The 14,444-nt window shown below is 35.1% G+C and overlaps 1 protein-coding gene across 1 annotated transcript; it reads right to left on the bottom strand.

The window, feature by feature from the left end:
- Nucleotides 1-1,523: 1,523 nt before the first annotated feature.
- LOC103407661 (SKP1-interacting partner 15-like) lies at nucleotides 1,524-2,937 on the bottom strand. Its single transcript, XM_008346553.4, has one exon. The coding sequence runs from the start codon at nucleotides 2,786-2,788 to the stop codon at nucleotides 1,703-1,705; it is 1,086 nt and encodes a 361-aa protein (XP_008344775.2). The 5' UTR covers nucleotides 2,789-2,937; the 3' UTR covers nucleotides 1,524-1,702.
- Between the last annotated feature and the right edge of the window lie 11,507 nt (nucleotides 2,938-14,444).

The raw sequence follows: 14,444 nt of genomic DNA, 5'->3' as shown, positions 1-14,444 counted from the left end.
ACGGAACCTCAGTTCCATCCCGTTCCATCCCGTCTGCGTACCAAACGGTACTTCAATGAACTGGCTTCAAGCCTGAAATATCCCAAACAAATAAAATTGGAATCGAGCCTAAAACTTCAACTTAGTGAGATGGGTTCATGCTTTAAGAAATATTAAATCCGAACTGGCATCGTGCCAATGTTCTAAAAGATGTTAGGCGCTCGTTGGACGGTGAGCTAGGGTCTAGTGCCTAGACGGCTAGGCTGGGTCTAGGTAGGCGGACTAGGCGGATTTAACTAAATTCTTTATATTTCATGTAAATAAGTGCATGCTTATACTTAAAATATATATAATTTCATCATAAATTACAAAATAGAATGACATATATTATGAAGTATTGGAACATAATGAAAACATGAGGAACAAGCATATAATGTGTGCTCATTCAAGTATTCAACAAGTGTCTTACAATTTATTAAAATAAAAAATGCAAAATGAAAATTATTTATTTTCTGCCTAAGTGAGTTGCAACCTAGGCGGGTGCCTAACCAGGTTTGGGCAGGCTAGGCGGTCTAGGCAGGCGCCTCAGTAAATCTAGACCGCCTAGGTGCCCTTTCTTAATTTTCAAACGACTAGGCATTAATCGGGACGATGGCCAGCCACCTAGCGCCTAGACGGGGTCTAGGCGGGGATTTTTAGAACAATGCTTCGTGCCAATAACATTTCTACAGTTTTAATCAAAGAGGCTTCGTGCCCAACTAATCAACAATGATTCTTCCAAACAAAAATTGCACAATAACCCATTTCACCAATTCACCCAATGAGCACAAAAGAAACAAGAAATTCTTCAGAAAATACATAACCTCAGGAAAAGATCTTGACTAAGACGTTGGATCAAACAGGTGGGATGCACGAACACCAAAAGGAAATCTCGGCAGAAAAAGTCACAATCTTGAACCCATATGAGCACGCAGAAGAATAGAGATCAAACAGCATTAACCATTTCCGGTTCATGATGTTTGATAAGAAATGCTGAAATGAAGTAACGGAGAGAGAAAGGAAGAAGAACGGGTCGATGTTTCTTGATATATCCTACTATTTATGCAACTGACTTAGCTCCCCAGGCACGTAGCTAACATAGAAAACGGACTAGCAAACCATGTAAAGAACCTTCTAACAAGCTCAATAAGCTGCACTAATCAACACCATTCATCTAAGAGTACATTTCTACCGTTCATGTATTAATAGGATAACGCATTATAAAGTGACGTCAAGAACTTATAAGAAAGTTTTCCACTATTATCTGTCTCGAGGCTGGTTAAGTTCTAATCGTAGTTTCAGTGCAAACACTAACACAAGCACACTAAGTTGGAAATGTTTTCATTGTTCTATGTAGAGGCATAACTTCATCCTTAATCATAATCCATTGCACAACACTTTAACAACAACAAAATGTACTCTTTTCGTTGTATTTTTTCTTTTTCGGCTGCTCTGTATGCAAGTAATGCAAGTAATGCAAGTAATGGGTGAGACTGGATACAAAGTGAACAAAGCAATTCCAAAGCATTAGTTGGAACATATTCTATTGATTTGTATTAAGAAATTCATTTAACACAAGAAATTCTACGAATTCAACGCTAATACAACAACATTGGGATTCATTAATGGATAAATACCAACCTCTACTTGGCATCAAAAGCTCTGATGTCTGTGTTGAACCCCATCAAGGAAATGCTGTGAGCGTGGCATCAAAAACAAACCCCCGGGAAAGCCCATCGCCGCTCCCGGGCACCCCATCAATCCACCGCCACTCAGCTTTCTCGGAACAACGGTCCCACAAAGCCAATCTCCCAATTCTCTTTGCCGAAAAACAGACCCTATCGCCGCCACCAAACACCTTGAACTTGCTCGACTCTTGAAAGCACTTGAACATCTCCACCGGCATTCGGCCCGCCTCGTCCCACTCCAAGCTATCCAAGTCCAGCCTCAGAATCAGAATCGTCGAACACGAAGCGTTCAGCGAGAAAGACGACTTCAACCCACCAACCATCAGCACATTGTTCCCATTTCCGCGAACTAAACGGGGTCTTTTCAGGATGTCAAAGACGTCCCCCCAATCGTGCTTTTCGAGCCGAGTCCAAGTCTGCGAGGTCTTGAGCTTCGAAATTGTGCAGTGGAACAACTTCCATTCACTCCTCCACGGCGAACCCACATCGCAGAGGGCGTAAACCGAGTCAAACACCAAAATTGGGCTTCTGGGTTTTGACGGGAGGTTCGATGAGAACTTGAGCCACTGGTTAGAACCGGAGAAGTAGAGCGCGGCGAGCTCGGTGAGGACCATGACTCGAGTTTGGGAGTCAACGAGGACCGAGCCGTGGCGCGACCAGGCCGAGCCGAGCTGAGGGAGGACCCGGAACTGACGAGTCAGAGGGTTACAGACGACGAGGGACTTGGCTGACTCGGGCGGGTCGGGCGAGTCGCCCCAGAGGTAGACGAGGCCGAGAGAGGAGGCGACGGGGTGTGGTGAGCGGAAGGGGAGGAAATCGAGGGCGAATCTGATCCATTGGTTGAGGTCGGGGTCGAAGACGTGGAGGCAGGATGAGGAGGACACGTGGCGCTGGTGGTGGTGGTGGGGAGGGCGGAGGGCGAGGAGGTTGAGGGGCGGAGATTGGGTGGAGATGATGTGGACAAAGGAGGGTGAGGTGAGGAGTTGGTTGAAGAACTTGGAGAGTGAGCGGCAGATCATGATCTGCCGGAGGGGAAGGCTCGAGAAGATCTGGTGGAGCGTGTCCTGCGGGAGAGCGTCCATGGTTTTCGCGGTGGGCCGGCGGAGTACTGGAATCAGAAGAAACGCACAGATCGAAGAGTGAAAACAGAGAGACGCAGTTGATTCAAAGGATGGACTGGGCCTGCGTGGGAGAAAGACGCACGTATTGGTTGTCGTAATAAGAGACTTGCTCGTGTTTGGTGCTGTAGTACGGTGAAATGTCAATCTAGTTCCTAAATTATTACCTAAGTGAATATTAAGTCTTTAAATTATTATTTTTTTTTAGAAAAATCAGTTTTTAAATTATAAAAATCTATCAACTATATCTCTAATATTATATTTGATGCTACTATTTTTAATTTTCCGTCAATTTAAGTCACGTTACTTGCTTTTGATACATATTGAAGGGTAAATTGGTAATTTTTTATGAAATAATGTATAGATAAATTAGAGGTTAGATTCGCAACTTATATAAAATGTTAAAGGCTAATAGGTGTAATAAAGACGATTATACATTTTAAGGTGTGTCAAGTGATTTAAATTGACAAATTGGATAAAATAGCTTTGAATTTAATAGTATGGATGAAATTAGCAATTTTTAATAAATTTAGGAACTTACTTTACCCCAAAAAATAATTCAGGGGCCTAATTTTCACTAAGATAATACTTCAAGAACTAAATTGACACTTCACCCAACACAAAAATAACAAACATGTTATTCTTATCACCTAGTTGTACCATCATTTGTATTATCTCTCTAAATAGAAAATTGGACCACATGCGTTGTTCCTATTTCTATTAGAAAGATAGTACAAATAATGGTACAACTAGGTGGTATGTGTAGTATTACTCCAAAAATAATTAAATAAATAAAAGGATATGATTTTCAAGCATTATTTTTAGAGTAAATTGTAGTTATGGTCCTTTACTTTAACTCAATTGGAGCAATAGTCACTCAACTAAAAATTCATTATCATTGGTCCCTCAACTCATCAAAACGTGCAGTTATGGTACCTCAACTAAAAATTCATTACCATTGGTCCCTCAACTTTAATTCAACTAGAGAAATGGTCCCTTAACTTTAACCCAATTGTAGAAATGATCATTCCAACATAACTCATTTTGACAAAAATTTTGACGTAGTTGATGAAAATGACCATAATTACACACATTAATGAGTTGAGAGACCCTAATTGTATAAGTGGTTATTCCAACATAACTTATTTTGACGAAATTGATGAAAATGACTATAGTTACACATTTTGATAAGTTGAGGGACCAATGGTAATAAATTTTTAGTTGAGGGATCATTACTCCTATTTAATTAAAGTTGAGGGACTATTGCTACAATTTACTCTTATTTTTAATCACTTACACAACTCTTAAATTTATTTGATTTATTTGATCTGTTGGTGAGGTGTGAAAATCACTTTCCTAAATAAACACTCGGCAACAAGTGAATTGTCATGATGAAAAAGGCATCCGTCTTCAAATCATTATGTTTTACGTTCGAACTTTATATTTTGAGAAGGCAAAGGATTAATTACATAGCACCTAGGGCAACCAGTACAAAAATTATCAAAGTATAAGAGCAATTCCACCCCTAAGACTTTACGTCAGCACTCAGCGCATTTATCCACTCAAGTAAACAGTAATAGACCTCAGTGAACAGTAATAGGCCAAAGCATCTTCACCTCTAAAAAAATGCGCTGGCACCCAACCCATTTATATATTTTTTTAATTTATAAAAGAATAAATAAATAAAATAGTTTTAATTTCGGATAAGATTTTTAAGTAATCTTATTTAGTGTGTTTTTTTTTTAGTTTATATGGTGAGGTTATGTAATTTTATTTGGTGTTTTTTTTAAAGTTAATTTGGTGTTTTTTTTAAAGTTTATTTGGTGAGTTTAATGTTATCTTATTTGGTGAGTTTATGTAATCTTATTTGATGTGTTTAAATAAAGTACAAAAAATAAATTTGAAATTGCATAAAGTTCTAAAAATAAATAAGAAATTACATTAAAAATTACATAAAAATTAAAAAAAAAGTACTACAAAGAAATACGAAATTATACGAAGTCTGTGGAGCTAGGATATGTGGTGCTAGGATCTTCTTTGCTAGGATTTCTGTAGCTAGAACCCCCTCGACTTGTTTCGGCATCTCTTGCACACCTCCTTCGCACGACCTCTTTTTTTTCCGATGTCCAAAAATATTTTGAATTCGGAGACAGTCCTACTAGAGGCTTGTTCATAATGTCACGATCTGCTTGAGCCATCTTTTCTTCTCTAAGCATCTCATTTTCTCGATGAAGTGCTTCTCTAATCATCTCATTCTCTCGATTAACTATTTCTCTTTGTCTCTCAACCGCTGCATCACGGGCCTCAGTAGCTGCTATTATTGCTGCCATAGCAACAGCTTTTTCCTCATCTCTAGCCTTTTCCCGTGTTATATTCAGTTCACTTTGGAGAGCAAGTTCTTCCATATATTTAGTGTAGTCATTTTTGGAAGAACTACCTTTTTTCTTTGATGCCTTTTTACCTTGAAGCCTGAGGGACTGACAAGTCGGTTGGGTCTTCGGCACTTGTTCAGGCTTCCCTTCCGTGTCTTCAAATGTGTTGGCTTCTTGTTCGGCTGTGTCTGGTTCTGGCGAACTATGTAGACCCATGCCATGTATGACAATTTCTGGACCGGTTGCCACAATTTTGTATCTAGGGCAATCTTTGACAATTTACCAACATTCCCATTTGTTGAATGATTTGTTTTGGTTCTTTGTATTGTAGAATGCTTGTGCTTGTAGTGTTTGTAAAAATGTGGGATGAGATAGTATTAAAAAATATGGGTGGAATGCATATAAATTACATAAGAAATTAAATAAATTAAAATATTGATGCGGGTGGAATGCATATAAATAAATAAAAATATTATCACCTGATCCGCTAAACTTGTCCCACTACGCAGATTACCGGAAGCATGCGAGATGACGTTTTTCCAACAAGTAAAGGATGTGTTGAGTTTTTTCCAACGACCTTGAAGACCTTGACTAGTTCTGGCGTCCTTTCCATATACATCGCAAAACATTTTCGTAATTTTACTCCACATTTCTCACTTATCCATCTCATTACCCGTAATTGGGTCATGAGTAGTGTGAACCCAACATTCACACAATGTAACATCTTTAATGTTCTTCCACGAAGACATTTTTTTCTCTCAAAGTGTAGAAAATATTGAAATGTAGATAGTGTAGAAAGTGTAGAAAATATTGAAATGTGGTGTAAGGTGGAAGATGAGGGTTAGGTATTTATAAAAGAAAAAAAATAACTTTTTAAAAAAAATTTCTATATTTAAAAAAAATTATGTATTTTAAAAAAAAATTATGTATTTTTTTTCATAATTTTTCTATATTTTTTTTCATAATTTTTTATAAATTTTAATATAGTTAATTAATCTAGACCGTTGGATTTGAAAAATATGCAAATCCAAGAGCCAAGGCGTTGCCACGTGGCCAACAGTCATAATTCTGACCATTGGGCCTTTTTTTTGTGAAAAAAACGTCGACCGTTGATCTATGATCGGACGGTCCATTTTAAAAGTCAAATTTAAATTTTTTTTACCGTTGGAAATCCAACGGCACTGAGAAGGGCCACGTAGCTCTAATCCGAGTGAACACAAGTGGGCTGACAAGCGGGCCCCGCCGGCTGCACCCTTGTCTCCTACTCACGTCCAGTCGCAAGTGTGATGCACGCGCTAGCCAAATAGGCTGGCCTTTGGGTCTATTCGAAATGGGCTAGTCTATTGCCTGGCTTGGGCTGGGTGCCAAGCTGTTTTGCGGGCTGGAGCAGATTGACAGGGTGCTGGGCTGATTTTGGGACAGGGTGCTGGGCAATTTTGTGTCCAGTGGAACTGCTCTAAGGCATTTCTTACACCAATCTGAACACTATTGAACCAAATACTTTCAGAAGGAAGGGAGTTGCTAAAATGAGCTAAAGCATCCACTACAAAACTAGAGTTTCGAACTTGCATATTTTAATTAGTAAAGTTTGGAGCAGTAGTAGACATTTAGTAATATGGTCTAATAGCATTCTTTTTCACTTATAATTGAGAAGTCTTAAGTCCAAATCTTGGAAACAAAGAGTTCGCAACCAATTTATTCTCGCACCGCCATAGTGTAAATATCTCGTTGTATCGAATAAAAAGTTTAGAGTAATAATATTTAAGTTAAATTGTAGCATTAGTCAGTTTAATTTTCGTTCCTAAACTGTAATAATAGTTGATAATGTTCTCGATTTATGTCATGTATTGCACTTGTGATACTTTCTGTTGACTGTAAGTTGAGGTATAAAGTAAGAATTTTATCAAAACAAATGAGAAATTTTTTAAATAAGAATTGTTTTTCATATGAAAAAAAAGAAGTCAATTCAACTATAAACAATAAGACTTAATATAAAATAAAATAAAATAAGGCATCTATATAGTTCAACAAAAAAAAAAGTTAAGGTCTATACATAACCCCTTTTTCAAAATTTTCATTAATTTAAAAAATACCTTTACTTAATCAAAACTAGCAGCATAAACATGATGTTTGAAAAATTAAATTATATTAGATAAGAAACAAATTTTAAATTAAAAAAATGTAACGAATTTAGGAGGGCATGTGTAAAATTTTTAATCATATTAGATCTTTGATTTTGTCTCATTTTTTTACGAAAAAAATGTGTATGCAGAATGTGTCTGCAAAAATACCAAACAAAACCAACTTGTCTCATTTTAAATAATTTTTGGAATTTTATTTTATTTAAGTATGCATTTAAATATTTAAAAAAATATATTAAGAATAGTAACTTTCATGGCAATCCTTAAACAGGTGAAATTGATCTAAGGCAATTACTATTCAGAGTAGTAATTAGAATCAAGAGTTAGACCATCTTCAATGGTGACCTAAAACCTAAAAATATTTAGCCCAGAAAATTTAGGTTTTAGCCCAGAAATAGCTTTCATGCTCCAGCCCTTCTGGCCTAAAATTTTAGTCCGAGATTATCAAAGAATGAATTAAGGCTATTTTTTTTTAAATTAACTTTTTAAAAAAATTATGTAGACTATCCTAAATTAATTATATGAACATTTTAACCTAAAAATATTTAAATTCCGATACATTTTGAAAAATCAATAAATCAATCACGAAAATCATGATAAACCACATAAACTTAATACAAACGACATTTAATAAACCACATAAACTTAGATCTTTTTTTTACCGTTAGATTTGATTATATTCGATCTAAGCCGTTGGATTCAATAAATATAAAACTAAAAAAAAATTTGAACTTGGACCGTTGGATTAACCAATGGCCCATTTAAATGGAACCGTTGGATGAAGAAAAGTAGCCCAACGGCTACTTGATGGTTTGACAGTGGGGGAACAACCCCACGTGGGTTGGTACAAAATTTTGAGAAAGCCTAGCGTGTGCAACGCATAGGCGAGTAGGGAGTGGGCAATGGACTTCACAGCCCTGGTTTCAGTCTCAGTTGGTGGGGTCCATTTTGTTTTGTGGCCTAAAATTGGGCCAGTATTTGCCCTCCATTTGGGTTTTAGGTTTTAGGTTAATTTTAGGTCATGAGTTGGAGTGAATTTTGGAGGGGGGGGGGGAAGAGAAATTTTAGATTTTAGCCCACCATTTGAGATGGTCTTAGGAGATCAATTGATTTGGTGATTAACAACATATATGATTTTAACCAACAAAAAAAAAATCATTATGGACTATTTTATATTTTCATTAGATCAAAGTATATATATATATATATTGTAGCATTCCTTCTTTTATTACAAGTAATAGCACCATTGTAAGAGTCTCTTGACCGTAGATTCAACAACCATGAACTCATTGCTTTTCTCAAAAATATTCGGCCTCGTATATTTCTTTCGTTGAGGAAGTAACTTTCAAACATATCTTTTGGAAAGCCAGCTTTTGTTGTGGGTTGTGTCCAAACATAATATATGTCTTTAGTTCTCTCTTTTGTATGTAATATATTTAAGGGAGATACAATTGTAAAAAAGTTAGAATCATTGAGTCTTATCTATAACAACTAACAAATGAAACATATATAAAATAAAGGAAAATTTTAGTTGAACCTATTTTAACTTCTTTGTACACTCAACTTAAATTTTAAATGTGAATTGTATTTTTTATCTTGTTGCATAATTACCATCATGTACATGATGAAATTAACAAAAAAAAAAAAATCAATAAACATATATCCAATAATCAAATCCCACCATCACCAATCTTTATCTTACATTCATCCTGACTAAAATCCTAAGAGCTCTCATAAAGAAAAATAAGTGTATGTTCCTTTAAATTGCATCTTTTACTTCTAAATTAAATTCGTTTTAGCCATTGGAGAAATTCTTGGTCCTCATCTGAAGTAGAATTCATTTTTATTGGTGTATAATATATTTAGCATAGTGTTTGATTAAATTTGATTATGGTGGATCACGGTCTGTGGAATTACTTGTAAGAAAATGAGCATAAGTATGAATTTGTGAACTTGGTTATAGGATTAGAGTTTAAATGGGAACTTATTGGGAATGGATTTGTAATCCATATTATACTAAACTGCTATTTGGAAGGAATTAGTTTTCTATATGGATTCTAATAAGGGAATCCTAATAGGATTAGGCAAGGATTATGTTGTGTATATATAATAGCTTCTACTCTCATAATTAATATGCTCTATCCTGATCTGCATAGCAAATCTTTGATTTTGTGATGTCTGCACTAAAATAGTAATAACATCTCCTACAAAAATCGGAATCACAAACCATAAAATTCTCCATAAACTAGACATCTAGATCTTTCCAAATGTATAAGGCTCAATATTTGGTTTGTCTCGAGGAATTACAATTTAATATTCTAACTTTAATGACCTACACAACAAATGTTTAATTTTGGGGTTTTATTTTTCAAATAGGTGTAAAGTCAAATTTACATATTAAATTGAGTTCGTGAGGGTATTGTAGTTAGTAAATTTGGATTTAAAATATATTGATTCTTGAATTAAAACTAATATGGGCGTACAGAGTAAGTTGGATGTAGTTAGAAGTTGTATGAGTTCAAATAAAATTTTCCTAAAATAAAACCAAGTATATAATTAAGTGTATGTAATAGATTTAGGCAAGTTTCAGATTGAATCAAAATATTCAAATACATTCCTTATTTTTTAATATTCAAATTGACACACCCTGACCCGGAATGTCTATCTGGACTCCAAATCGAGCTGTGCTGGCCAGCATCTGAAAGGTGACGAACCTATAAAGTGTGATGAGGTGGAAAATATGAATGAATTTAAGCTTAAAAGTGCCTAAATGCAAGAGTGCGCATGTAAGTAGGAATGAACTCATTTCACACGTGATGTAGGATAATGAAATAGAATGAGTTTTTTCACCTACAAAATACGAGATACGGCCTATATGTGATAATAAAACTGGAAAAAAAATCCATTTCACCTAAGAAAATAAGAAAAAGCTTCAATGGGCACATGCACTTCCTGATTTTTACCCAGTCGTTGATCTTTATCTATCTATCTATACATTCAAAATGCCAAAAATATCCTTAGTCCATACTTAAGAGTAACGGATAACTGTCCAATAAATATAAAGTCAAAATTGTAATATAATACAATGAAATTCTACTGTGCGAATAATATATGCACTCATCTAAACAATTACAATTTTCAACCATTAGATAAAAATATACACACTTGAAATTCATTGTGACCCTTAGATCAATCCTCCCACAAATACTGCATCACATTCTATCTTTCCACCAAAACCAAAATAACAAGTAAATTGATAAAAACTGACAAACACTCCCTCCAAATTAGAGGAGAACTGTCAAACACGTTGTCGCACAAAACAGAACACCGGTTGCAACAGTTGCAAAGATCGAAGATAGGACCGCCAATCTACCACACGTTCTAGAGGGGACAACGATCATTCTAACCCCAAATGCACAGAAAAGAGGAAGAACTCACTTTCGTCTTCTGCACAAACCTCTCATCCGCATGTTTTTCCAGAGTTTCTTCTGCATCCACACTCAATTTACACAAATTCAGGTGATTTTTTTTTCATAATTTCTACCCTCCAATTAAGTAATATTACCCACATGAATTTGCTTTTCCGTTTGTTTTGTTTATTATTCTATATAATTTAATAAGGAAATTCGAATCATTGATGGCGTAGGATGGGACTGCTGGGCGTTCAAAATTGCTCAGTGATTAGTGCTTAATCGACCACACTGCTTATATTATTTAAACTTAATTGTTGTCATATGGGTTTTTCTGGATTCCATTTCTTTTATTTATGTGATTTGAGTCAGTGGTAGTCAGCTGCATGCAATGAGAGACATTTGAGGCTATAGCTGGGAATTTGGTTTCTATAAAATTACTTCTGCAATTGGTCAGAATTTATAGGAGTTACTAAAATTACCCAATTACCAGTTTCTGTTTTACTGTATTTGGTAATGATTTGTAAGCAGATTGTACATTGAAAATATGGGTAATGTGTGAATTGAATTCTGATGGTTAAACTAATACGACAAGCTGGTAAAAAACCATCACTGAAAAAAGATAAAGCATCATAACTGTAGAGTTTTGCCGAATGAAGAATTAGAACCGCAACGTGGGATTCAACCACCCTCCACGTTCTGCAAACTACAAACCAGATTGACAAAGACTCTTCCTCTACAGAGAACAAGGGGAGGGAGAAATAAAGATGCATATTGACAAAGACTCTTCCTCTACATCGATTGATTCTTATCGCAGGTAACTTTCAAACGTGATTCTCAATTTTCTATGTATTCCTTCCAACGTTTGTTCAAACTTTCAAACTTGACTCTACTCGCCGTGATCAACAACTGCAGCTTCTTGAAACAACCTTTCACTCGCCATAAACGACAAGTGCGGCTTCTTTACCAGTATGTTTATTAGTCTCTTTTCAAATCAAATTCATTGCCATTAATTAACTGTTTCTCATCGATCATTCATTTCTGATCATATTTTCAATTTCCGTTCTCTTCCCATTTATACACATTTTTCAATTGTGTATGAATTATTTGCTTTGATGAAGCAGAATTAGATTTGCGTTCATATTCAATTCTAATTAATTGATGATGTGTTTCTGAATGCAGGGAAGAGGAATTTTGGAATTTAGTTTTGCGCGGGCAAAGTGTGGCCTTTGAGAGCGAGCCCAAACTATCTAGCGATTCGATAGAATCGAAGAAAGATTTTTCAGGGTGAACCATAGCCTTTACCCGACTATTGAGCTGTACAGTTTCCTGTTTCTTAAGGTTTCGAATATCCACTCAATCTATTGGAACCTGTCTGGAAATCCCCACAGCCATGTGAGTTGCGATTCTTCTTCTTAATAAACGACTTAGTTTTTGCATTTTTTGTTCGAATTCAAAGTTTTTTTTTTATAAATTTGAAGCTTTTCTTCAAGCTTATTCATTATATAGATTCCAAAATTTTTAAATCCTCTCGAAGTCGTAGGGATTTGGAAATGAACTCTGCTAGAGAAGGCGGCTTGCGTTGAAATTACCATAATAACAGTGTTGGGTTGGGAATTTTTTACTGGTTTTTTATTTAATATGTTTTGAATCTTATCTTGCAGCCTGTTGTTTTTCTTCATGGGGTTCAGGAGGAGGAACTTCACCAAGTATTCAAAGTAATCAAAGATTCTTCAATCCCGAGTTTTACCGATCATTCTGTTTGATCAGGTTGCTACTTCACCCTTTATGATAAGTTATTAGATGCATTTTAGTGTGTCCTGCATTTGATAACTGAGTTATTTCGTTATTGCTAGAAAGGTAAATTTTACGCTAGATTCCGATGCAAGGTATGTAACTCGATAGTTTGATGAGTTTGAATTATTTTTTTTATTAGGGCTGTTGCTACTTTTTTAATTACGCTTGACAGTTAGCCTGCTTGATCGGGGATGTAATTATCAGAGAAATTACAAATCAATAGTATGATCGTTGTGAATGCCGTATGATTGCACTAGCAAAATTTTATTGATTCAAGTGTGAAATAGATAAACAAATAAGAAAAAACCATGTTCATGCGTAAACCATGTCATTGTCATTGAAAAAACTATAGGTAACCCTCTAAAAATTAATAGATGAAGTCAATGGAATTGAGAGCTATGTAATCCAAGTTCCAATTGCATATGTTATTGGTGCATTCAAGAGCTAGCTAATTGAGGAAGAAATTCAAAGGTTGATGTAAGTTGTCTGCAAAGCATCATAACCTGGGGTTGAAGCACTTAGCTTTTCTCTACCCTCTTCCATATAATTAGGATTACAAGTTGTTTTAGATATTCAGTTAATTTTGAAGCCATTGTCAACGTTTCAGTTGCAGAGTTTGATTTATCAATTATCTGCTAAATGCATAGAATTTCATCTTTTTTCCTTTCAATTTTGAGTCAAATGTTGGGAATTTTTTACTGGTTTTTTTATATAATATGGTTTGAATCTTATCTTGCAGCCTGTAGTTTTTCTTCATGGGGTTCATGTGGAGGAACTTCACCAAGTATTCAAAATAATTAAAGATTCTTCAATCCCGAGTTTTGCCGATCATTCTATTTGATCAGGTTGCTACTTCATCCTTTATGATAAGTTATTAGATGCATTTTAGTTTGTGAAACTAGGAAGCGCATTTTTTTTGCTTAGTTGTAAGATACTTGAGAAGCCGAATATTACACTTAATCAAAGAACCGAAATGGCAATGTGCTATTTCACTTTGTTTCTTTGATGACTCAAAATTGTAATATTTTGAACTGAATGATTATATGTTTTCATCTGCATCTCCAGGTTCATTTCTTTCATTTTTAGAATCATCAACTCCATGATTACCTGTTTTGTTTCATATATGTTTTTCTTTTACTAATTTATATTTTAACTTTTCGTTCTCTTTCAATTTTCGTAAATCTGAGTTTTAGAAAACACATACAATTCATGTTACTAACAAAACTTTTGATGCTTTTACACAATCATTGGGATTGTGTAATGGTACAAGATTATTGTGTCATGGTTCTTACCAAAATCTTATAGATGTTGAAATTCTAACTGGACAATTTGCCGGATCCAGAGTTTTCTTATCAAGAATCCCTCTCAAAAGTATTGATACTGCTGGGCTTCCATTTGAACTTACAAGAAAGCAGTTTCTAGTGAAACTAAGTTTCTCTATCACTATAAACAAATCTCAAGGTCAGACAATACCACATGTAGGCGTTTACCTTCCAGATCACGTCTTCAGTCATGAACAATGATATGTGGCCTTATCGAGGGGGGTCTCAAAGTCAACCACAACCATGTTAGTAAAAAATGGCTCCATAATCGGCCAACAATGTGTATTTACACAGAATGTAGTATACAAAGAAGTCTTGCTTCTTTCCAGCTAATTATGGTGATTTTTAATAGGTAACAACTTTATTAACGATAACCTTTCAATATGCATTTCTCACTTATCAATTAACTTTTTTTATTTGATTTTTAATTTTCTCACTATCATTTGTAGATTGGCAATGAAAATTTGAAGCATCAATCATGAACAAATGTGTGGAAATTGTAGCATTGATATCAAAATGTAAACTTTCTTTTCAAAAGAAACAGTGATATATAGACTCTATGGGTATTGTGAATAATG

The sequence above is a fragment of the Malus domestica genome, chromosome 10 (assembly GCF_042453785.1).
Source record: "Malus domestica chromosome 10, GDT2T_hap1".
NCBI classification, from domain to species: Eukaryota; Viridiplantae; Streptophyta; class Magnoliopsida; order Rosales; family Rosaceae; genus Malus; species Malus domestica.
Note: the sequence above shows the minus strand (reverse complement) of the source record. Positions and strands in the feature narration are given on the sequence as shown.